This window comes from Mobula birostris, chromosome 7 (assembly GCF_030028105.1).
Source record: "Mobula birostris isolate sMobBir1 chromosome 7, sMobBir1.hap1, whole genome shotgun sequence".
Lineage (NCBI taxonomy): Eukaryota > Metazoa > Chordata > Chondrichthyes > Myliobatiformes > Myliobatidae > Mobula > Mobula birostris.
The window spans coordinates 38659972-38686753 of NC_092376.1; the positions used below are offsets into that span (position 1 = coordinate 38659972).

The following is a 26782-nucleotide window of genomic DNA, read 5'->3' on the forward strand; positions in this document are numbered from 1 at the left end:
CATGAGACATCATTTTTTGTGTGTGTTTAATTTGGAGGGGGAGGGGGAGAGAGGGGGCGGGGGAGAATACACTTTCATAATCTGAAGTTAGTTTCTCCAAAATGTTCTCTAACAGGGACTCATAAAAGACAATGTGCTTTTGGTTGGTTAATCTATCAGGGTGACGTAAATATTGAAATTGCTAGATAAACGTACTCAGCTGACAACTTTCTGTGGACCAAAAAATTGCAAATCTTTTGACGGTCATGAAAGACCATCAGCCTATAACTTCCTCCCTCTTCTCCCACTTACTTATTCTGGCTTCTGTCCCCTTCTTTGAGTCCTGATGAGGGGTCTCATCTGAAACATTGACTGTTTACTCTGTTCCGTAGATGCTGCCTGACTTGCTGAGTTCCTCTACCATTTTGTGTACAGTTAATGCTCAAGTGTTTATGTCTAATAACCTCTGCTTATATTTTGGATTTTTAGCAAAGCATCTGACTTTTCTATTCTTTGTCAGATTTTGGCCCCTGCTAGTTTTATCAGTTCTCTGTGTAATTAGACAGTTAGTCTGGGTTCCTGGATTATGGGAAAGACAGGTGTTACAGTTCCTGCAGTCCCCATGCAAGTGCAGCTGTCCTTTAATTTGTACTTCCAAGTAAAGCAGTGACTCACTGACAAATCATTCATTCTAGCATATTGCATTCACCCTTCACTATGTCATCGCCTCTACATTGGACAAATTAAACGCAGATTAGGTGACCGCCTAAAGGAAGACTCAGATCTTCCTGTTACCTGCTACTTTAATTCTTCACCCTGCTCCCACTCTATCCATCGTTCTGTAGCACCCCACAATGTTATAACAAGGCCCAAATCAAGTGAAAGGAACAGTGCCTCAGTTTCTATCTCAGCATGCCACAGCCTTCTGGACTAGCTAACAAATTTGACAAAAGCTCAATTTTTTAAAACTTATTCTCTCTGTCTGTATCAGAACTGACCACATCTTCTCTTTTTAAACACAAGAGATCCTGCAGATGCTGGTAATCCAAAGAAATGCATGTAAACTGCCGGAGGAACTCAGCAGGTCAGAAAACATCTATGGAAATGAATGAACTGTTGACATTTCGGGCTAAGACGCTTCATCAGGACTTTCTTCCCCTTCTCTCCATTAGTGTAGCATGACCTAAAGCTCTGCATTTCACAACCTCATGCTTCTTTCTTTGTACTTAATTCTGTTTTCTTTCTTTTTTTTCTCTCACTCTCTCTGACCATCACAGGTAATTCCCATGCTAACCGTAACTTTACCCAAACACATTTTCCCTTATGTCCCACCCATTCCTCTCTTCATAGCTGCTGTATTTTAAAACTAACTTGCTTTCTCTCTTGTAAAATTGCTGCCACTTTCAGAGTAATGACAGCAAACATTGGAGGTTTTGGTGTCAAAATCTGGAACAAGATAAAATCAGTTTACAGTGACAGGTCTCTCACACTCATCGCTTAATAATGCAGGGAATGTGGCAAGCATAGTCATTTCATTTAATTTTAAAACATTGTTTTGTTTTGTTTATTTTAATTCATCTGGAATCATTACAAATTATTAAAATGTTAGCAAAAGCAAAAGCAAAACCCTTCACCACATATTTTACATTACACATATTCTTCAAGATAATGGACACTTCAGTGTCATGTTTCTTTGTCATGTTATGATATACTTGAGGTCCTCTAATATCCCATACATTCCAGATGACACAGATAAGATTAAAACTCTCAAACTCTAAAACTATTGATGCAACTATTGACAGTGTTCTTGTTAGCAGGCAGGTGTAACAGGTTCTTCAGACAACAAAGGCATGTTGACCTTTAATGTACAGAATTTAGAACTATTACAATTTTGTTACAATTGTATAAGATGTTGGTGAGGCCACACCTGGACTACCACATTCAGTTTTAGTCCCTGTCTAAAGAAGGATATAGTAGTATGGAGATGGTCCATTAGAAATCCATTATGTTAATTCCTAGGCCAATTCCTGAGTCTGAATCCTTTGGAGCTCAGAACAATTAGGGAAATCTTATTGTAACATACAAGTTCTAAGGGTAGATGTTTTTACTTGTAGGAGAGCTTCAAATGAGGTGACACAGTTTCAAGAAAAGGAGACTGTCATTTAAAACTGTAATATTTACAACATCCTTCTCAAGAGGATAGTGAATCTCTGAAATTTTTTGAAAGTATTTAAGTAAATTTTTGAAAGATCAATGCTTCAATGTCTCTGGGGATCTGGCACAGAGCAAAAGTTGAGGCCTGGGTAGATTGGCTGTGATCATATTGAATGACATGGTAGGCCTGATAGATTGGGTGGCCTACTCCTGTTCCTACTTTCTTAGGCTCTTGTGTCTATTACTGTAGCAAGTTCCTAAAGGATAAATATTTGAACATTCTGTATCAGTATAAGCAAGAGTATACATACCAGTGAATGCTTTTTCCGTGCTGACAATTCCAATGTTGTGTCATAGAGGCTCTCCACAAAGTTTCGAAGACAAGGTACATTTACTTCATTTTTAACCGCCTTAAAAACATGAAAAATAATGCAATTTACATGATGTACAACTTACTTAGCATTTAATATACAAGTGATTTATTATACTCACTGCAGCTACTGGAAATAATATTTCCACAAAAAGCCCAGCCAGTGCATGCCTAATGTCCTTGTCCTTAACTTCCAAAAAATACTGTGCACATTCCTAAGGAAAGAAATGAAATTAAAAATAAGAGCACTGTTGCTTAACCAAATAAATCGCAGATTTGTTTCTGTCAGTAGTTTGACATTTTTTAAACTTTAACTGCAAAACTATATAAACCAGAAAATAGGAAAAGCAAAATTTTTTCAGAGATTTAGGTCCTGAATTTAAGATTTTTTTCTGCTAGTGAAATAAATATGCTGGGCCCAACTTTTTGCACCAAATTCAATCTCTCCAAAACATAGAAAACTGGCCACATATACACAAAAATTTGTACATGCTAAAAGAGTACATTGGCTGGAATTTCTATGTAGGGTTCACTTGTCACACCGTTCTATGCTGACTGCTGGGAAAAGAAGTCTCTGCAGGGCAGCAGTGGGATAAAACTAGAAAAATATGCCAAGGCAAGAAAAAAAGAAAGGGTGGGGGGGACACTGCTCTTTTCAGTATATCTAGGCCCTTTGTCATATAACAAACTGAGCCAATAGTCCCCCGTGTCTCTCAGAAACTTACAGGTTTATTTGTTAGTTGTAACAAAAATCATTGGTTACCCCCAAGAGCTCCAGTTTTCATTGGTACTGGTCAAAGCATGTACTGCACAATCTATGATATTATTATCTGCATGTCAGATGCTGAAGAATCATCTGCCATGTTCAAGTGAATCACCTCTGGAACTGGTCAGGAAAATTTCCTTTTATTTGCTCATCAACCCAGTGAAGATGCACAGAAATAAAACTACTAGGGCTCATATCTTTAATGGAAGCTATTGACAACCGCTTAAAATAAATATGAGAGGCTATTTCCTTAAAACGTCTAGTTTGTATTTTACTAATTATTAGTTAATAGTAACAAGGGGTGAAATAACAATGTTTTTCCTTACTGTAAAAGGAACCCACTATGAACTGCTAACAAGGTTTTAGAACCTGCCTGATTTACCTTTCCATCCCATTGCCTGGATATTTTTCTTCAAATATGTATTTTGGAATTGAAAATGGTTTATTATCGTGGCATGTACTGAGATAAAGTGAAAAAGTCTTGCATACTGTTTATAAAGGGCATTGAGGAAAAATAAAGTAAAATAACAATGCAGAATAAACTGTAACAGCTACAGAGGAAGTGCAGAGTAGGCAGACTATAAAGTGCAAGTTCACAATGATGTAGATTGTGAGGTCAAGGCCCATCCTATCATATCAGAAAACCATTTAATAGTTTTATAACAGTGGGGTAGAGCCTGGCAAGACGTGCTTTCCTGCATTTGTATCTTTTTGTGATGTAGTGTTGCTTTTAATCTCAGACTGTGATCTCAACTCTGGCCTACAATTTTGCCTGTTATGGTGAATGTCTGTTATAGGAGAAGAGAACGTTCAATTTATTTCGCAAGATCTTTCATATAGCACCTCCAAATCATATGTAAAAGCCTGGACAAATATATGTTCGTTCTTTCCTACTACTTGAGCACGAAATTCTCCAGAAACTCTTCTGCCTGAATACCAAGATGTTGTCCACCAGCTGAAAAATATGCTCATGATAAATCATTGAGGTGAAAAAAAAGGCATTGACTTGTCCTGCCAATTAATTGCCTATTGCAATTACACAGTGGAATTAGAGTTCCACTCCTCCCTCTTTGATGGTATTATATATTATTTTACATAAATTACTAAAGTATGACTGCATATTTAATACAGATAAACCAGCTTCAATATCTGTTAATTACCTGCATAAATTGAAAAGAGGCTTCAAAGTCTTCCACAGGATACATCTTAATTCGAAAGAATTTCATGCCCATTATAAGGCTAATACTGCTTTGAACTACATGTGGGCTCTGTTCTTTCTGACGTAGTTCTTTAAGTTCCGACATAAATTTCTTTTTCACAGCTGGAAACCTACAAGGTGAAGTACATTATTCTATGCATTATTATCTTCTGTTTTGTTTTGGAAGGTACAAATTATGGCAATACTTTATAGACCTATCTGCAGCTCAGGCTGATTTAATTCTAATCGCTATGTCAAATTAAAATCAGACCACAATACCATGATTCAAAAAGGATCAAATGATAAAATTAGTTTTTAGAACTCACACTAGTTTATGGTTGAGGTTTTAAAATGCTGGTGAAAAATATAACAATTATTAATTGTACTGAAATAAACTGATATTCTGATCAATACATGGAATACATAAATGTCGAAAAAGCAGAAACAGGCCATCTGGCTCTTTGAGACTCTTCTGCAATTCAATACAATCATGATCCACCCTCTATCTCATAATCATGTTCTAAATCTCTCAGCATATCCTATAAATGTACTATGTGTCTAGAAGTCCATTGTCTTAATTATATTCATCAGCGTCCATGATAAATAATTCTACAAGGTTATTGTCCTCTAAATTGAAAATCTTCTCTCATCTCAGTCTTAAATCCCTAATCTCATATCCTAAAACTATGACCTCTGGTCAAGAACTGCAAATTCCTGATCCCTGACAGAACTTTATATATTTTAACAACATCTATTTTAATGCTTCTAAAGCAGTAAAGATAGGCCGAATTAGTCTACTGAATATGTTGAACTCCTCAATGGCAAATATACAGCACGTTTCCTTCAATGATGCAATCAAAATTGTACATATTAATACAGGTACAGTCTTGCCAAAGCATTGCATAATTGTAATGTTATTCTTCTCCTATACTTAAAACCTCCTGCAATGAAGAAAAAAATATCCTTTGCCATCTAATTTTCATCAAGCAGCTGTCATATTCTATTGGAAATTGTTGGTCAGCTAAATGGCAGGACTCCAGTAAGGAGAGGCAGATAAACTCCGTTAGATCTCTGATCCCATGCTAGATTGGCAGCTGCTCCTCCCACATGCCAACTGAGAACTAAAATTAGCTTTGGTTTTTATGCTGCACCTCCAGTAGAGTGATAGCAGGCTCTGAAGAAAGGTCTATAATCTAATTTTGAGAGGGCATTGCAGTTACTGTGTTAAATCATTCTTGATAACACGTGAATAATCTTTTTCCAAGAGTGGTGTAACCAAAATTTATCGTTCACTATAAAAAGTAATGCTGCACTCACTTTGATTGTGCCAGAACACCAATGACTTCTGCATATAAATCAGCTATTATATGCATATTTCCAGTGTTAGGACCGAGGTAACTAAATAAATAAAAATGAGAATAATTTAAGGCCAACAATAAACATATTTTAAAATGAGAATTAAATTAATAATGAAAATGCATGTATTTTACCCCTCTTTATATTTAAAGTGCTTGAATGCTAAATTAATAACTTCATGGACCAGGTTGTCTGGTACAGGATGAAGTGAAATCTGAAACAGAAAAGAAATGCAGTTTAATTTAGTTAAACAGAACATATCGTAATGCTTTTTCACTTATTTACTTCCAGTCTGGAAAACTGTTACTTTGCAAGACAAATTGGGCACAAGCCCTTTAATCCCCTTTAAAGTTTAAGTTTAATCTTTTGGAAGGTCTTGAAATGAAAACTCAGCCCTTCAAATAAAGGCCATTGGAAAACTGTTTAAATATGTAAATTAGTTTTCTAGAGGTTTTGGGATTCATTTTTTAAATTATAAATTGCAGAAACTCCTTTTTGGGCTTAGCTACACCAAATGCTGAGCAGCTTATTCATGGCTTTACAAAAAGGGTGATTTTTTTTCCTCTCTTCATAGTGCTGGTAGAGCAAGAGAGCTTCTGATCTTCCAAAATGCCACTAAGATTAAATGAAAATTTCTGACCAACCAGCAACATATCCTGCCTCTGAGATCAGCTTCTCCCAAATGATCTGTTATGACTCAAAAGCCTGAGGTCTTCAAAACCTGAGCAGAAGAGTGCCTATCTGGAACCTACAACTTCTCAGCTGAATTAAATGGTAGCAAATATGTGGTATGGGCCTTGCAAATGTGATTTTCCTGAGAAGCAATTTCTATGTAGCCTGGCCTTCATTAAGACTATCCTCAGTGAGTCCAGTGGCTGAATTTCAGGCTATAAATGGTTTATATGCTCTATCTAGTTTACACTTATGTTGATGCAAGTTAAAATTTCTATGGTTGACATTATTCCAAACACTGTCACACACATGTTTTGCTATGGGAATTTCCTTCCTACATACAAAAGAGTGTTAACAACAGAAATTCTGCAGATGCTGGAAATTCAAGCGACACACATAAAAGTTGCTGGTGAATGCAGCAGGCCAGGCAGCATCTCTAGGAAGAGGTGCAGTCGACGTTTCAGGCCGAGACCCTTCGTCAGGACTAACTGAAGGAAGAGTGAGTAAGGGATTTGAAAGTTGGAGGGGGAGGGGGAGATCCAAAATGATAGGAGAAGACAGGAGGGGGAGGGATGGAGCCAAGAGCTGGACAGGTGATAGGTAAAAAGGATATGAGAGGATCATGGGACAGGAAGTCCGGGAAGAAAGACGGGGGTGGGGGGGGACCCAGAGGATGGGCAAGGCGTATATTCAGAGGGACAGAGGGAGAAAAAGGAGAGTGAGAGAAAGAATGTGTGTATAAAAATAAGTAACAGATGGGGTACGAGGGGGAGGTGGGGCATTAGCGGAAGTTAGAGAAGTCGATGTTCATGCCATCAGGTTGGAGGCTACCCAGACGGAATATAAGGTGTTGTTCCTCCAACCTGAGTGTGGCTTCATCTTTACAGTAGAGGAGGCTGTGGATAGACATGTCAGAATGGGAATGGGATGTGGAATTAAAATGTGTGGCCACTGGGAGATCCTGCTTTCTCTGGCGGACAGAGCATAGGTGTTCAGCAAAGCGGTCTCCCAGTCTGTGTCGGGTCTCGCCAATATATAAAAGGCCACATCGGGAGCACCGGACGCAGTATATCACCCCAGCCGACTCACAGGTGAAGTGTTGCCTCACCTGGAAGGACTGTTTGGGGCCCTGAATGGTGGTAAGGGAGGAAGTATAAGGGCATGTGTAGCACTTGTTCTGCTTACACTGATAAGTGCCAGGAGGGAGATCAGTGGGGAGGGATGTGGGGGACGAATGGACAAGGGAGTCGCGTAGGGAGCGATCCCTGTGGAATGCAGGGGGGGGGGAGGGAAAGATGTGCTTAGCGGTGGGATCCCGTTGGAGGTGGCGGAAGTTACGGAGAATAATATGTTGGACCCGGAGGCTGGTGGGGTGGTAGGTGAGGACCAGGGGAACCCTATTCCTAGTGGGGTGGCTGGAGGATGGAGTGAGAGCAGATGTACGTGAAATGGGGGAGATGCGTTTAAGAGCAGAGTTGATAGTGGAGGAAGGGAAGCCCCTTTCTTTAAGAAAGGAAGACATCTCCCTCGTCCTGGAATGAAAAGCCTCATCCTGAGAGCAAAAGAGTGTTCCAGTTTCTGTAATTCAATGTTGAAGCACAGTATTCAAAGGAAGTAAATGACTGGATAATAATGAATTAGGTAAGTATCATAACACTTTTGAATTACAACTTCAACGACTGTAACAAAATCAGAGTCATTTTAAGGAAGGCAATTTATAGTTGACATGTAAACTTTGAATGTAACCCATATTGGAAAGTAAGGCAATTCTAGACACGTGAACAGATAAAATAAAGCACAAAATAGGAAATTGTCGCTTACTTGTTTTAAAACATCAATTAATACTAAAGAAAAAATAAAATCAATTGCTAGATCACTTCTCTCCAGGAGATAGTCCCTTTGTTGTTCATCTCTGAAACGACAAAAGTTAGAACCATTTTGTAATTAAATGAATTATCTAATAACACATTTGTCAACATATATTGATTTATTAAAGGCATATGTACAACATTTAACATTTAAAATTACCTGCTTAGTATTTATTCCTATAATAGATTACATAATCTCAAATTTGTTATTTTTCTCAGTAATTAGAATAAACAAATGAATGTATTTACAGAAAGTGGAAACATTTCCCAAAGTTTAGAGAATGGAACAATTTTCCTTTAAGTGAGAGAATCATAGCATCAAATCCAGCTTTTTTATGAAGACCTATTCTAGTGTAATATTCCAATCCAATACCAAGGATGTACTCTATATAAGGGTTATCATCCTTAGTTAATGTGTCAAAACAAGATTCAAATCTACCTGTTCAGATGGTCATCAAGTACATCATGGTACTATTTAAATCAGGAATGGAGTTTTACATGCAGCTTGTTTTGTACAATACCAATAACACTAAAACAGATTAAATGACCATTTATGTCATTATTTCCTGAGGGGGAATTTATTGTGTGAATTAGCATAAAATTAATATACATAACAGCAGAGCCATACTTTGAAAGTAATTAACACAATGCTTGAACCGCTTTTTGATATTCTAAGAATGCAAAATGTTCTGTATAAATGCAAAGTTTTCCTTTCTTAATTAAAATGAAAATTAGAAAAACAGTTGGAAAACACCTGCTCCATATCCAAGGTGAGAAGACTTCATCTTTTCCTGAGACTACTGGAGAAGGTACAGTGCACATAGCCATTGCAGGTTTTCTAGAAGTGCAACATTCATACACTATACAAGAAACCCTGATGACACCAAGTTAGGAATCTTTATGAGTTGCTTTTAAAAAATATATAATCAAAGTGACAAACAATGGTGTTTCAATGTAATTAAAGAGTAGCCAAGGATTTCCTGTCTACACAGTTTTATCCTCAAATGTGTGACACATTTCACATTTCATCCTTTCACATTGGTAACTTTGATTCAGTAAACAATCCAAACATTTTATGACTAAGTTCCTAATCAAGAAATAGGAGAATGGAAACCATAAGACAACTTGAGTGAATACAAATATCATCAAAATAAAGTTAAATTACCCTTTTGATTTTGTGCTTGTCCTGGGCCGATACTCGTGAGATTCATCTTCCATGCCATTTTGTCTTTTATACCAGTCAAACAATGTTCGTAGAACAGAAGGAAGACAGTATTCTGCAAGTGAACTCATTGAACTGATCAACTGGGAGAGAAAAGTATAATAGATTAAAGATTATACACTGTTAAATACCTTAATAGCTTTGCACAAAATAAATTACATTTAGATCAAAGTCAATTACACCTGGGCTCACTAATCTACATCAAGTCTTAATACAATGCATCAAATTTTGAATTCACATATTACTTCTATCATATCCTGTAACTCTTTTCAGTTAAGATCATTTTTGAAATTTACTTTAATTATTGTAGTTCGAGCCATCTTTCCTACTATTGCTTTAAGTTGCTAGGTGTCAAATATTCTTTGATAAACTGGCTTAGCAGGAAGGGTGGACCCGACAAGAGTTTCATGCTTATAACAGGAAAGGAGGAGAGTCTGGGCAGTCTGTGAATTACAAGCCCTATTCACATTAGCTTTTAAGGCAGTGGCAATATAAATCCCAATTTTGTGGTATAGTTGGAGCAAATTTAATATATGTGCAAATATAGTCTTATTGCAATGAAAGCTCATTTTCTTTCATTATAAATATAATCCACACAGTTGGCAGCTATCACTTCAGTGTACTCATATGTCTGGTTATTTTGACTTTGGAATTGCAGCATGAAAATACACTTGTCTGTTCAAATGAAACACTGTGCTATTTTTACTGGCACACACTAACATAAATAAACTGACCAAGGTTTGCTTCTTGACAGTTAACTACACATAGGATTTATAGTTTTAAATCAATGATTTTACTATACTACAAGATTCAAATGGATAAAACTGCCATTTGGATTTTAACTTAATAGTAGTCTAATACATATTTTTAAAATAGTCATTCCAAAAATATTCTGCGTACTTTTAAACTAAATAATAAATTATATTAGCAGTTAATACTTATTGATGATTGCTCCTAGAATGCACTATTATTTTAGTATTTATGATGCTTTAGTTTTAATACATCTAGTTATAAAATTACATTTTAAAAGCAAGTTTCTGTTTGACAGAAAGTTATTCTACCATTGGACATTTTAAGTTTGACCAATAATCTTCCATTGACAACATTGTGGAAAAAGGAAAATGTTTTATTTTATTTAACATTTTGAACTATTTGTTACTTTTTCAACACATTTTATATTAAATTTTCCTGTTATATTAATTTTAAGTATTTTTATTTGATTAATTACTTAAATCCTTTTCAATAGTTCCTAAATGTCTCTATCAGAGACATTTATATGTTAATTATTTAAATCCTTTTCAGTAGTTCTCTGATAGCGCTAACTAATGACTGCCAAAGACTGTTTGGTCATTTTGCGAACGTGGAACGTGGCCTCATGTCTACTGGCAGCTTGCAATCTGACTGTCTCTCTAGATGCCCGCCAGGAGGGTCAGTTTGTCCAGCCCACTACATCCATAAAATGTGAGTGTTGGCAGATGGAATTGCTTGGTGTTATTTGATTATATATTTGGCTGCTGTTCTATACTTGAGCCATTACCAGTTCTACCTTTCTGCTTCCTCATGCTATTCTATCATAATACTTTTCTTTTTTGTCCCTTTGCCAGATCTTCCCTTTTAGCATTTTATTACTCAAATTCAGACCCAATCAATAACTTATAATCTTATAGGCTTAAATCCCCTTTCCATTCACGCATGATTTCCAAACAGTCGAAGAGTTATTTAACATGGAAGCAGGCTCTCTGCCCAACTCATCTATGCTGACAAGGTATCTTCCTGAGCTTGTCCCATTTCCTTGCATTTGGCCCATATTCCTTCACACTTTTCCTATCTGTGAACCTGCCCAAATATATTTTAAATATTGTAATTGTACCCACCTCTACCACTTCTTCTGACAGCTCATTTCATATACCAATAACACACTGCGTGAAGAATTTGCCTCTCAAGTATCCATTATCCAGGTTAACCTTAAACCTTATGCTCTCTAGCTTTATACTCCCCTCTCTCCAACTGTGGTCTCACTAATGTCAAATACAGACATAACGTAACATCCAAATTCTTATACTCAATGGCCCATCTGATGAAGGCAAGCATGCCATATGCTTTCTGGACCAGCTTTGTCTACCTGACTCACCACTTTCAGGGACTATATACTTGTACCCCTAGGTCTCTCTGTTCTACAACACTCCCCTGAGCCCTGTCATTTACTGTGCAAGTCCTGCTCTAGCTTAACTTCCCAACATACATTATTTCAGACATGTCTGAGTTAAATTCCATCTGCATACCTTTTCCCACTTGATCTAGATCCAAATATTACCTTAGGCAACCTTCGCATTAGGGTTCTTCTTCACTGCCTACCATACCACTGATTTTAGAGCCAGCTGGAAGATTACCAATCATGTGTCTTACATTCTTCTTCAAGTTGGTAATATATAGGACAAACAGCAGAAGACCCAGCACCAATCCATGTGGTAGAGCACTGGACTCAGTCCTTCAATAATCCATCACTACAACTTTTGAATTTTCACACTGGTTCACATGGTAAACACAAATGAGAAATATTCAGTTAAGTCCTTACTCATCTCCTGTGGCTCCACACATAGATAACCACACTCATCCTTAATGTAATCTATTCTTTCCCAGATTTTCTCTTCTGTTAATATACTTATATAATCTCTTAGGATTTCCCATTACATTATCTGCCAAGAATATCTCTAGTCCGCTGTTTGCCCATGTTTCTCTTAAGTGCACTCCTATATCAAATGCAACCAAAATTGCTTGCCCCAGTTGAGAAATTTACCTTCTGGAAAAATCCTACTATTTTCCATAATTAATTTTAAACTAATAGAGTTATGATTACTGTTCCCAAAATGCTTTCCTACTAACATTTCTGTCATTTTCTCAGTCTCTATTCCTAAAGGAGGTTGAGTGTTGTCCCCTCTGACATAAGGAAAAGGGAGAAAACCATGTGATTGAGGCCACATACATCACTATTGCTATTCTTGATGGGCTATATAGTAGACAGTACTTTCTAGTGAAAAGGCTTCAAGAATAGCAAGGTGTTTTCACCTGTGAGGCTAATCCCTGTTAAAGCCTTGCTGTAAATGCAACAATCCTTTAATTACAAATAATAAAGATCTTGTTTGTGATGAAATACGTACTCTGGGGGAAATACAGAGTGCAGGCAACTTATTCATCCTGCTGAAAGAGTCCAAGGAAGTAGTTGCAATTATTTATGTGTTGTTTGAAAAAAAACTTTCTTAAACTCGCTTAACAAATTCTGCCCCATCTAATGCCTTAGCACACTGGCAGTCCCAGTCAACATTAGGGACATTCTTTAAAGGCTCATCAAGACCACCATTGTTATCTCTTTGATCTCTTCCCATCTTCTACCATCAGCCAATATCCTTAAGCAGATTTGCTGTGGATCAAACACTTCAGTCTCACTTTCCTTCCAATTCACCTCATCCACAACTGCCCCTTTGACTCAATCAGTAGATCAGCAAGTTAACAACACTCTATTTCCTCCAGAGTGCCCATTTTCTCAGGAACAACATCTTTGTTATTTGTAACCTGTGGATTATTGCATAACCAAAACTTGCCTCACCGGTGGCAACACCTTGCTATTAATTAAGACTTTCCACGGGAAAGTACTTGTCCAATGTATAGCCCACCAAAACAATTATGGTGATGTGTATGGTTTTCTCCCTACTCTTTAAGTTAGCCATGTCTTATGTAGGAAGTTAAAGGTTCAAATGATAGATCAGAGACCAAATACAGAAATCCCAGCTGACACTCCAGTTATAGAAATGTCAACTTTTATACGAAGCTTTAAACTGAGGCCTTATCTGTTCTCTCAGGTAGACTTTAAACACTGCAAAGAATTATCTGGAGAAGAACAGAGATTCATCTTCAAACCTGGATGAGTATGCTGCTGTTGTTACCGACTTCATTAAAACCTGTGTGGATGAGTGTATGCCCACAAAGATTTACTGTACATTCCAAAACCCAAAGCCGCGGATGAACCAGGAGGTATGTCGTCTGCTGAAGGCTAGATCTATGGCATTCAAGTCTAGCAACCCAGGCCTGTACCAGAAAACCAGGTATGATTTGCAGAGGATTATTTCAAGGCCAAAGATACAATTTCGAAACGAGGTTGGAGGCAGCATTGGATGCACGGCAACTCTGGCAGGGTCTGCAAGACATTACTTCCTACAAAGTGAAACCCAATAGCATGAATGGCAGCAATGCTTCACTACCAGATGAACGCAATATCTTCTGTGCACACTTTGAACGGGAGAACATAACTACAGATGTGAAGATCTCTGCTGCACCTGATGACCCTGTGATCTCCATCTCAGAGGCCGATGTTAGACTGTCTTTAAAGAGAGTGAATTCTTGCAAGGCAGTAGGTCCTGATGGAGTACCTGATAAGACTCTGAAAACCTGTGCCAACTAACTAGCGGGAGTATTCAAGGACATTTTCAACCTCTCACTGCTACAGGCGGAAGTTCCCACTTGCTTCAAAAAGGCAACAATTATACCACTGCCGAAGAAGAATAGTGTGGGCTGCCTTAATGACTATCGCCCAGTAGCACTTACATCAACAGTGATGAAATGCATTGAGAGGTTGGTCATGACTAGATTGAACTGCTGCCTCAGCAAGGACCTGGACCCATTGCAATTTGCCTATCGCCACAATAGGTCAACGGCAGACGCAATCTCAATGGCTCTCCACACAGCTTTAGACCACCTGGACAACACAAACATCTATGTTAGGATGCTGTTCATCGACAATAGCTCAGTATTTAATACCATCATTCCCACAATCCTGATTGAGAAGTTGCAGAACCTGGGCCTCTGTACCTCCCTCTGCAATTGGATCTTCGACTTCCTAACCGGAAGACCACAGTCTGTACAGATTGGTGATAACACATCCTCCTCGCTGACGATCAACACTGGCGCACCTCAGGGGTGTGTGCTTAGCCCACTGCTCTACTCTCTGTATACACATGACCGTGTAGCTAGGCATAGCTCATGTATCATCTATGAATTTGCTGATGATACAACCATTGTTGGTAGAATCTCAGGTGGTGACGAGAGGGCGTACAGGAGTGAGATATGCCAACTAGTGAAGTGGTGCCACAGCAACAACCTGGCACTCAATGTCAGTAAGACGAAAGAGCTGATTGTGGACTTCAGGAAAAGCTAGACGAAGGAACACATACCAATCCAAATAGAGAGATCAGAAGTGGAGAGAGTGAGTAGTTTCAAGTTCCTGGGTGTCAAGATCTCTGAGGACCTAACCTGGTCCCAACATATTGATGCAGTTATAAAGAAGGCAAGACAGCAGCTATACTTTATTAGGAGTTTGAAGAGACTTGGCATGTCAACAAATACACTCAAAAACTTCTATAGCTGTACTATGCATTCTGACAGGTTGCATCACTGTCTGGTATGGAGGGGCTACTGCACGGGACCAAAAGAAGCTGCAGAAAGTTGTAAATCTAGCCAGCTCCATCTTGGACACAAGCCTACAAAGTACCCAGGACATCTTTAGGGAGCAGTGTCTCAGAAAGGCAGTGTCCATTATTAAGGACTTCCAGCACCCAGGGCATGCCCTTTTCTCACTGTTACCATCAAGCAAGAGGTACAGAAGTCTGGAGGTACAGAAGTCTGAAGGCAACACACTCAGTGATTCAGGAACAGCTTCTTCCCCTCTGCCATCCAATTCCTAAATGGACATTGAATCTTTGGACACTACCTCACTTTTTAAAAAAAAATACAGTATTTCTGTTTTTGCACAGTTTTAAAAATCTATTCAATATACACAATTGATTTACTTGCTTATTAAATTTAATTTATTATTATTATTTTCTCTGCTAGATTATGTATTGCATTGAATTGCTGCTGCTAAGTTAAGGAATTTCATGTCACATGCCGGCGATAATAAACCTGATTCTGATTCTGAGTAATTTCTTCTACGACATAGAAGTATAGTGGTTAGTGCAATGCCATTACAGCTCAGGATGTCAGAGGTCAGAGTTCAGAGTTCAATTCTGGCATCCTCTGTAAGAAGTATGTAGTTCTTCCCACGTGTGTGTGTATTTGCCCTGGGTGTCCTGGTTTCCTCCCACCCTCTAAAGATGTACTGGTTAGTAGGTTAATTGGTCATTGTAAATTACCCTGTGAATAGGCTAGGGTGAAATTGGTGTTTTGCAAAGCAGTGCAGCTCAGGTGGGCCAAACAGACCTATTCCATGCTGTATCTCTAACTAAAAATATAAATCAGTTTCCCTGATTCTGCTACTACTCATCTAGCCTGTGATAATTTATTGTAACAGATAAGCCTGCTTTAAGGATGTGGAATAAAACAGGAGCATATGTGGAAACCCATGCCTCACAGGGAAAATGTGCAAACTCCACACAGAGATCAATGTTGCTGGAGTTGTGAGACAAAGCCTGATGTTCTGGTCAACATTTACCTCTCCAACATTTCCTAAAGAGATTATCTAACCACCATTACACTGTAGTATGTTGGAGCTTACAGTGAAAATTTGTCTGCTGAGTTTCCTATATTACAACATTGATATTATAATAATTACTTTATTAACAGTAAAGCTCTATATGACCTTCAGAAAGGGATGTTAAAGGTACCATATAAAACATTATGCAAAGTAGGTGGAATATTCTAGGATAGATTAAAGATGATGCACTTATTTCTCACTTATGGTTATGTTTCCTCCAATTAACATCTCATGTTGCCCTACTCTCCTCTATAAAAATTTGTTTAAAATTCAGAGAAAATTTGACAAGATTGCTTAGTGTGATTGGAAATTCTAGACCTTGGACCATGTTCGCATGGTAATTGAATAAGTATTTGTAACTGAAATGAGGAGAAATCTCTTCCTTGTGTGTAATTTTAATCTTTAGAATGCTCTATTTCAGAGAGTACAGGAACATCAGTCAAGACCGGGATGGTAGATTATAATATTCTAAGGGAATCAAGGAATATGGAGATAGAGCAGGAAAATTAAAGTCAGGCCAATGATCAATTACGATGGAGCAGGTTACTGGGGCCAAACCGAAACATAAGGAATGTTGCCCATTTCCTTCCATAGGAGCACCTGATTGAGTTCCTCCAGCATTTGTGTGTTGATCCAGATTCCAGGATCTGAAGTCTCTTGTGTCTTAATGACACATTTATTAGTTGTTAAACAATAGAAAAACTCCCTTATTAAAACAAATTATTTGAACATTTATCAATAATTTTGTTTTACTTACCTGGTCGAACTGTGGATCTTCTCCCCTTTGTAAGGATTTTGTCAATGGCTTCTCCTATAATAGAATACATTATGTATCATTACAAATGGATTAACAACAATTAGGACAACAGATGAAATATTTATATGTACCTCCTTTAATTTGCAACAAAATAAAACATCCAATACTATTAATGAATTTTGTAAACAAAATCAGCATTGTTTTAAATAGTATCTGTCAATTTTAAAAAAATCAGATTAATACTGCTTAAAAGTGCATTTCAGCTACACTAGTTTTTTTTAAACCATTCTATTATCAGGATGTACATTTTTTTGGTGATTTATGTTCATCATTAATGATCATACCCTAAACACAGATGACCATAAAGATGGCTCAGCAGGTAATTACCATAAACAAGAAGAAGCACTAAAGAAAAGGTCTAGATAACATGCCAGTGCCAAAATCTAAGTAACTATAGTGCTGGATCCGAGCTGAACTTTGGATAAACACACTATTTTCTCACACTCCTGCTGAAGTATCACTTACCCACAGCAAGACCATCATTAGGATTTTTGCACAGTTATGTAGCATGGAAGAAAACATTTGTCATTCTCTCAAGTTAGTCCTGTGCAGGAACAAGTCAGTTTGAGCTGCCCAGTATCTTCCTCTGAATCAGTAGTTATGCTAAACTAATGACGTTTTCCATGCATTAGTGATTCCATAATTCAACAGCAATCAATGTAAAGAAGTTCCTTCTAGCGTGCTCCTTTATCACTTGGACATAATTTTAATTTGATGATTCCTAAATCATCCATTTCCCAACCTGAGAAAATGGCTTTGTTCTGAATGGAATTCATGTTCCTGTGTTTCATTGGCAACATTGATTCTACAGCCAACTTCAATCAGAAATAATGACTGCAGCACTGACTGATGCAAATTGACTTGTGGATCTTACAAGGGATGATTGATAAGTTCGTAGCATAAGGTAGAAGGCGTCAATTTTAGAAAACCTAGCACATTTACTTTTCAACATAGTCCCCTCCTACATGTACACACATAGTCCAGCAGTCGTGGAGCATAGGGATCCCTTCTTTGTAGAAGTGGTCCACAGGAGGGGTGATTGATAAGTTTGTGGCCTGAGGTAGAAGGAGATGAGTTATTAACTTCAAACTTTCTGCATTATCACTGAAAGCGTTGAACTGCATGTGCATGTAATGAAAGCGTCTTGGACTTCCAGCGTCCACAGCAGGAGTGATTGATAAGTTTGTGGCCTAAGGTAGAAGGAGATGTGTTAAACAGCTCTCGTTACATGCAGGTGCAGTTCAACTCTTTGAGTGAAAATGCAGAAAGTTTGAAGTTTGTCCTCATCACCTTCCACTTTAGGCCACGAACTTATCAGTCACCCCTCGTACAATACCAGCTGATTACTGTTTCTGCTTCCCCCACGTACTGTTTCTCTACTATTTTAAATTGAGCATCCTCTGGTCTTTGGCCTCTACTCCATTTGTTTTAGTCCAATCTCTTTAACCCCTGATTTCTCTACAATTATATTAGCTTTGAAAACATTTAATGCTCAGATAAATTTCATTTTTTTATTGTTTCACTTTTCTTCACTTATTAGAGTTTGCCAAAATTCATTAAGCATAGAAACTAAATTACTTCGGTCAGTGAATGCTTTAACTTTCAGTAATGTTGAGGTTAATATGTTAAATATGCTGTGAATTTTCTTAGCAATGTTGCTGTAAAATGGGAATTTCATCCTTGCAAACTCCAAAATTAAACATATTTCTGCCATTTTGTTCTCATGATCAATCTTCTTCGGTTGTCCATTGAAATCCGGTGATGACGTTCACTCCTTTAATGGTGAGATCTTTGTTGACCATACAGTCCTATCCTGGACCCACAAGCTCTATTGCAGGTGGGACATGTACATGTAGTAGTGGTGGTGGTAATGGTGGCAACCACGGCTGCATTTCTCCTGGCTCTCTTCTGCTGTCTTCTGGTTGTTCTTTCCATCTCCAGAATATGAACCCTGTCCCTACACAGCTATCGCCAAGTGGTACGGTCAGCAGCAACCTCCTCCAGGTCCTTGGGTCTGATCTTGCACTTCCTTAAAGCATTTCATGATCAATAAAACATGAATAAAATACATACAGCTGAGTTATCTCAGAGTAGACCTATTTTTAAAATTATTCGCCATACTTGCAAAGCATAGCATGTTGTTTACAAAATCATCTGGTCGGTACGTGATTTATAATTGATGTATATCCAGCAGAATTCTTGCTGCAGTAGTTACTTTTTTCCCAAGTATATTGTCAACGGGGTCCATCCACTTAATTCATCATTGTCCCCAACTGCACTATCCAAAAAAAGGCAGTAATGACATCCACTTCTTCTAAAATGTTTTCTTTTCATTTTGATTATGATTTCTGCTTGTAACATCTCTATTGCTCCAAAGGTTGAGAGAGCTATTTTACATATGTTATGGATGATGCACTATGTAGGTGCTTTTACATAGAGAAATTTAAGAGACTCTTAGATGGGCACATGGATGAAAGAAAAATTGAGGGCCATGTGCGAAGGAAGCAAGATTTATGTTGTAGATTAAAAAGATTAGCATATTATCATTGGCACAAGGGCTTGTACTGTTCTTTTTCTATATTTTAAATTCAACGGGCAGGTTTGAAAGAAATAGACATTACAGCAGTATTGGCAGCCCCTGGATTATGGTCTTTGGGTTATATAAATTCACCTACAGAATTTTTAAATCACTAGCTAAAAATTTAAGATATGGAATAAAATTTGCTCTTACGGAATTTATGTGGGGGGGGGAAATAAATAAATAACACAAATTGTGAAAGAAACAATTAATCTTGTCAGTTTTCATTCTTAGTCACTCAGCACTGTGAGGCAATAAGATTTGGATATAACATCACCATTGGATTACCAGTCACAGTAAGTCCCTCATTAGCCACATCCACTCCAATCCAAGTACATGTGAACTGACATCTCAGAGCGCAGAGTACTTCATCTGTGAGGAAGTTTCTCTTACATGTTATATTGTGGGGAGTCACAGAAGCTATGGCCAGTTCCTTAAAGTGATGCCTTGGCCTCTGTTCCATCTTCACAAATTCACTACGATTTAACCCAATACCCACTGAACCCCTTCTACACTAACTTTCTCTCATGAGCTCTGATACTAGAATCCCACTCCTTTCCCTAATAGCAAATAAATTGCCTCACACTGAGAAATCTGTTGCCATATTCTTGGGCAGCAATGAGAGTGGCAAAGGAAAGACTCAGCTATGACTGCCAATGCAATAGATTCGAGGATGTCATGTGACGTCACGTCCAAATCTTATTGCCCAACAGTACTGAATGACTAAAAATAAAAACTGACTAAATTTGATGTTTCTTTTACACAAGCCTTGTCCACTCCCTGAGTCTAACTTTCAGCATCATCTATTAAATAACACCAGTCGGTCACTTTGCAATTGCTGATAAAGTGGTCTAATACGAAACAAAGACATTCTGTAAGAAAGCTTCTCTGTTTATAACACAGGCTTCAATGGGAAAGGGGGCAGTGGTTTCATTTACAGAGAATCACAATACAGATTATACAGAAATGTACTAATGCAACTTGTATGCCGATATGCATTGTGGCTCATGATATACCTTATTACTTTTTTGGCAAAATCTTCATTTTCTTTCACATTTTCACGCACACTATTTGATTTTCACTTTATTTCTGCCCATAGGCTTATATCACCATTAGGTGATCTTTAGGTCACCATTATGTCATGAACTGCCACATCCCACAATTAGATTAGACTACTGCATATCTGCATTTTGCAACCTACAAGGATCAAACTGCACTGTCGACAATTTTGGTAAGTGCAAACTTTTATTATGGAAAATATTCCTCTTCTGGTCTTTAAAATTAGCTAAAACTGAAAAACTCAGTACCAAAATATAGTGTCTCAGCATCCACTATTCTCTGAAGGTTGTGAATGTTTAAAATTTTTTACACCATAGTAGAAATTCCTCCACATCTTGGTCTTGGGTGACTAATCCCGATGCCATGAAATTATATCCTCTAATTCTTGTCCTGGATTGCCCCACTAGAAGCAACATCCATACAGTGCCCACCTTTATCGGGTATCTCAAAGCCTTTTATGTTTCAATATGATCATCTCTCAATTCACTAAATCCGAGAATATAAATCCTCATAAGACACCTCCTTTCTAGAAACCAACTAAATGAATGTTCAATACTTTGTCCATAACAAGTTTACCCTTTCTTAAATAAAGTGAACAGATTAAATAGCATCATTCAAAATATTATCCCTTTCTTCACAGATGATGCCCAACTTGTTCAGTTCTTTAGTGTAAAACCACTTAAATATTCTACTCCATTTTTCTCTGATATTTTCACTGTCTTTTTGCCCTTTCATTAACTTACTTATATCAATTTACATATTCTGTGTTCTCTTCACAATATACATTTCCAGTAGTGTATCAAACAACTTTGAGATTTCATTTGCTTACACAGATTGGAAATAGCTGAGGTCCTTTGACCCCTTTATCCTTAAAGTACAATCTAGGTTACAGCCTGCCAACTTAAAGGTGACTTATTTGATCCTACTTCTTGTTTTGGATGTTAAACAATTCTCTATCAACGCTAATACCTTACGCTTAACCCACCAATTACTCATGTTGTGCAGTAAATTTCATATTGCTTCATATCAAATGTCTTCTAGAAATTCAAGTATACCACACCAAGTGTTTGCCTTTATTGACCCAGTTAGGTAATAAGCAAAAAAATGTAATATGCATGTTAAAGACCTCTATTCTCTTGATAGATCCATACTGTCTCCACCCAATCATTTTTCCCCTAAATGCTGTTATCACTCTAAGAATAGATTCCTGCAATTTTCTGATATCTGATATTGAACTAATTGACATGCTGTTCTATTGCTCTTTCTCTCTCTTTTTTTTGGAAAAAGGCCACCAATGCATCCATAATCGTGGATAATCTGCTTTAAAAATCTTGATTTTAGCCATTGGGTTTTGGGGAATTTATCAACTATTAGTCTCTTTAGCTTGTCTAAGTAATTTTTGTGTCGTGATAACTGCTGCTCCCCATTTTCTTTTGCCACTCGGCCACTCCTTTTGGCATGCTGTCAGCTTTTCAAATACAAATAGGTGTTTAATATCGCTGCCATTTCCTTATTTCTCAATACGAATACACCCATCCCTGGACTTAAGAAACCATTGTTTGCTTTTGCTCCTCTCCTCCTTTTTATGTACTTGTAAAAGCTCTAACAAACTGTTTTTTTAAAATGATCTTTTTTTGCCATTTTTAGTCATCCAAGAAGGGCCAAAAGGTCTGTTTCTGTGCTGTAGTTTTTCTATGGTTTCTATAGACGAGGTGGTAAATGTGGGTTCTTTTTTAACATTTAAGAATAAATTGGACAGATACATGGATGGGAGGTGTATGGAGGGATATGGTCCGTGTGCAGGTCAGTGGGACTAGGCAGAAAATGGTTCGGCACAGCCAAGAAGGGCCAAAAGGCCTGTTTCTGTGCTGCAGTTTTTCTATGGTTTCTATAATTGGTTGCCAAGATTACCCAGTCAATAGACAATAGGTGCAGGAGTAGACCATTCAGCCTTTCAAGCCAGCACCGCCATTTACTATGATCATGGCTGATCATTCACAATCAGTACCCTTTTCCTGCCTTCTCCCCATATCGCTTGACTCCGCTATCTTTAAGAGCTCTATCTAACTCTTTCTTGAAAGAATCCAGAGAATTGGCCTCCAATTAGAAGTGTTTACCCAACACCATTTTCTGCCTGATGTGAATTTCCTTCAGTTCCTCTGTTACCCTAGGTCCCCTGGCCACTATTACATCTGGGAGATTGTTTGTGTCTTCCCTAGTGAAGACAGATCCAAGTACCTGTTCAGCTCATCTGCCGTTTCCTTGTCCCCCATAATAATTTCACCTGTTTTTGTCTTCAAGGGCCCAACTTTGGTCTTAACTAATTTTTTTCCTCTTCGCATACCTAAAGAAGCTTTTAATATCCTCCTTTATATTACTGGCTAGCTTACCTTCGTACCTCATCTTTTCCCCCCATATTGCCTTTTTAGATATCTTCTGTTGCTCCTTAAAAGTCTCCCAATCCTCTGGCTTCCCACTCATTCTTGCTATGTTATACTTCCACTCTTATTTTTATACTGTCCTTGACTTCCCTTTTCATCCACGGTCGCCCCTTACTCCCCTTAGAATCTTTCTTCCTCTTTGGAATGAACTGATCCTGCACCCTCTGTATTATTCCCAGAAATACCTGCCATTGTTGTTCCACTGTCATCCCTGCTAGGGTATCTTTCCAGTCAGCTTTGGCCAGCTCCTCCCTCACGGGTCCATAGTCTCCTTTGTTCAACTGTAATACTGACACTTCCGATCTTCCCTTCTCCCTCTCAAATTGTAGATTAAAACTTATCATATTATGTTCACTACCTCCTAATGGCTCCTTTACCTCGAGTTCCCTTATCAAATCTGGCTCATTACACAACACTAAATCCAGAATTGCCTTCTCCCTGGTAGGCTCAAATACAAGCTGCCCTAAGAATCCATCTCTGAGGCACTCCACAAACTCCCTTTCTTGGGGTCCAGTACCAACCTGATTTTCCCAGTCCACCCGCATGTTGAAATCCCCCATAACAACCGTAGAAAAGTTTTTTTTTTTTTTTTTTTTTTTTTTTACACATAACAATTCCATAACAGTCCTCAGGCCTACTACTTTATCACACTTCACTTTCAATCCAATACTATCCTTAACTTCTTTGGTTAAAGATGGAAGAATTACTATATTAATTGACTTTTACTTATCAATGAAATGTATATTTGCTGAGAATTATAGACCCAATAAAGCAAAGCTAAAGATGGCACCAGAGGGCGACTTCCCTCAGCCTATCTGCGAAACTGTTTAATGCCTTTTTTACCTTTTTAAAGCGGTTGGGGTCCTGTCAGGGCCCACAATCTACAGCTGCGCTCAAACAGTGGTTCTTCATGGCAGCAGGTTCTCACTCTTGGAGCTTGCCGAGCGGCCACATTTTTGATATCTCAGGAGCGGCCTGCAAGACGTGTGCCTTCGGGGTGTGGCCTTGCACTGCCCTGTGGACGACCTGATTCCCATTGGTGTCACCAAATGAAGCGTCGCGGGTGATCAGAACATGTGGATATCGGAAGCCTCTGCACTCAGGTGACCTCCCTCTCATGATGGCAAGTGAGAGTTTGCTCCCAATTCTTGAGTCAGGGAACTCAAAGTAAAAGTGGCACTGCAAACTTTAACATTGAAAGAGCGAGCTGTTGGTCTCTCCTCTGGCTGTGGAAGGAGTGATACCTCTTCCTCCCTTGATAGGAAGGGTAAGAGCCTGTGGGATATCGAACAGTTGGGTGAACAATTGTTTTTGATGAACTGTAGATCACGGTCTCTTTGGTGTTACATGGTGGGTGGTGGAGGTGCTGATGCATTTTTCTGGAGTAAGTGTGCACTCTTACTCCAGGTTGATGGAGGGGGAGGGGGAGGGTTGATGGTTTTGCTGCTGCTAGTGCGTGGGAGGGAGAAGCGGGGCTTTGGGGTTCTGGTGTTTAATTTTTGTCATTCATTCTTTGGGGGCTTTCTTCTGTTTTGTGGATGTCTGTGTAGTTAAAATTCCAGGTTGTATGTTGCATAAATTCACTGATATTAAATGGAACCATTGAGCCAACCATCACAGCAAGGTTCAAGATTCACTTATTATCAAAGAATGTATAAATTATACAACCTTGAGACTTGCTTGCTCACAGATAGCCAGAAAGGTACCCAAAAGAACCCAATTAAAGAAAGAAAATAAAACATAAAAATAAAAGGCCAACACTCGATGCACAAGCGAAATTAAAAAATCATGCAAACAATTGAAGCAAACAACAACGACATAGCTAAATATCTACTGCAATCATAGAGTATTGAGCACAGAATTAGGCCTTTCAACCTACTCAGTCGTGCTGAACTGCTTTCTGCCCAGTCCCAGCCACCTGCACTGGAACCATATCCCTCTCATATACCTATCTAAACTTCTCATAAATGTTACAACTGCACCCACATCTACTACTTCTGCTGCCATATCATTCTAAACTCAAGTGAATAAGTTTATCTTCAGATTCCCCTTAACTATTTCACCTTTGAACCTAAACTTTTGACTTTGTGTTCTAGTCTCAACAGAGGAAAAAGCCTACATACATCAATGCCCCTCATAATTTTGTATACCTCAATACATCGACTCTCATTCACCCATGTTCTAGAGAAAAGGGTAGAAGGGCCTCAAGTTCTAAACTATTTAAAAGGTTTCCTGATAACTCAGCTTCTCAGGTCTTGGCAATATCCTTATAAATTTTCTCTGCACTCTTTCAAGCTTATTGATATTTTTCCTGCAGGCAGATGACTAGAACTGCACATAACATTGTAAATATAGCCTCACCATCATCTTGTACAACTTCAACATAACATCCTAACTCCTGTACTCAATGCCCTGATTTATGAAGGTCAATGTTCTAAGAGCTCTCATGATGACCCTACCTACTTGTTATTTAATACTCCAGATCCAGTCTTATATATGTGACCAAAGTGAATGTGTTTTATCACACTATTATCACAATTGTAGAAAATTCTTTACTGTGAACTTCAAATTAATCCTCTCTCATTGAAAATAACCTTTAATTCTCCCTCACTGAAAATAACCAAATCTAAAATGCCCTAAAGCCTGACTAGGTCCATGAAATGATTTTCCTAGCAAATAATGCATTCTGTGAGCTCATCTTCAGGACTATGTTTGTCTAATCTACATGAAGATTATTCCATTGGTTATTGTAAACTTTACTTTACCTTTATTAGTTTGAGAAATAGTCGGAGACTTGTAATAAAAATAAACTTTATCATAATCATTGCTATTGGTAATAGGCTTTCGGAATGTTTCCACCGTTATTTTCTTCTCCTTATTATTCCTACACTATCTCCATGAAAGTCAATGCAATTTCTCGATAAGACCACAAGTTCATAAAGTGTTGGAGCAGAATTAGTCCATCCAGCCCAGAGTCTCCTCCACCATGGCTGATTTATTATCCCTCTCAACCATAATCTCTTGCCTTCTCCCTGAAACCTTTGACGCCCTTACTAATCAAGAAGATGTAAACCTCTGCTTTGTATACACGTAATGATTTGACTTGTTCTGTACAGTTATCTGTGGCAATGAATTCTACGGATTCACCACCCTCTGTTTAAAGAAATTCCTCCTCATTTCTGTGCTATAGGGATATTCTTGTATTCTGAGGCTGCACCCTCGTGACATAGACTTTACCACTACAGGAAACATTCTCTCCATGTCCATCCTATCCAGGCCCTTCAATATTTGATAGGTTTCAATGAGATTCCCCCTCACTATTCTAAATTCCAGTGACTACAGGCCCAGAGCCATCAAATGTGCCTCATACATTAACCCCTTCATTTCCAGAATAATTCTTGTGAAGGTCATTATTATTCTCATGTTACACATTATTATTAAAGATACCCCTCTCCTATTATGTGCAACTTAGCAAGCAACAGATACTTTGGAAGAACAAGATTTACTCTAGGTGTGTCAGTATTGCATCTAATTTTTTAAAGTAATACTTTACGTGCACGATAGAGAGCCTTTCTATAACTGAGCCAGTGTTAATCTACAGACCTAGTTGCATGATTTTCAAAACTCGATTTCCAGTCCCATTCACATTAAGCCTTTCTGGGTAGAATAATGGCTCTGTTGCCTCATAGTTCCAAGAACCTGTGTTCAGTCTTGAGCTCAGTGCTGCCTGTAAAAAGTTCACATGGTTTCCCTGTGACTGCTCTGTTCTTTTTTCCCCC

The 26782-nt window shown here is 38.1% G+C and overlaps 1 protein-coding gene across 7 annotated transcripts in view; it reads right to left on the reverse strand.

Annotated features, from left to right (window-relative positions):
• Nucleotides 1–26782, reverse strand: part of frya (furry homolog a (Drosophila)) — a 283598-nt gene that overhangs the window by 166290 nt on the left and 90526 nt on the right. For all 7 annotated transcript variants that reach the window (XM_072262934.1, XM_072262933.1, XM_072262940.1 and 4 more), the window contains 8 exons: nucleotides 16866–16919; nucleotides 9529–9668; nucleotides 8317–8407; nucleotides 5958–6037; nucleotides 5785–5865; nucleotides 4430–4598; nucleotides 2626–2718; nucleotides 2445–2543 (listed from right to left, as the gene is read on the reverse strand). In XM_072262934.1, coding sequence (XP_072119035.1) covers nucleotides 2445–2543; nucleotides 2626–2718; nucleotides 4430–4598; nucleotides 5785–5865; nucleotides 5958–6037; nucleotides 8317–8407; nucleotides 9529–9668; nucleotides 16866–16919 — 807 coding nt within the window. The remainder of the gene's footprint in view (nucleotides 1–2444; nucleotides 2544–2625; nucleotides 2719–4429; nucleotides 4599–5784; nucleotides 5866–5957; nucleotides 6038–8316; nucleotides 8408–9528; nucleotides 9669–16865; nucleotides 16920–26782) is intronic.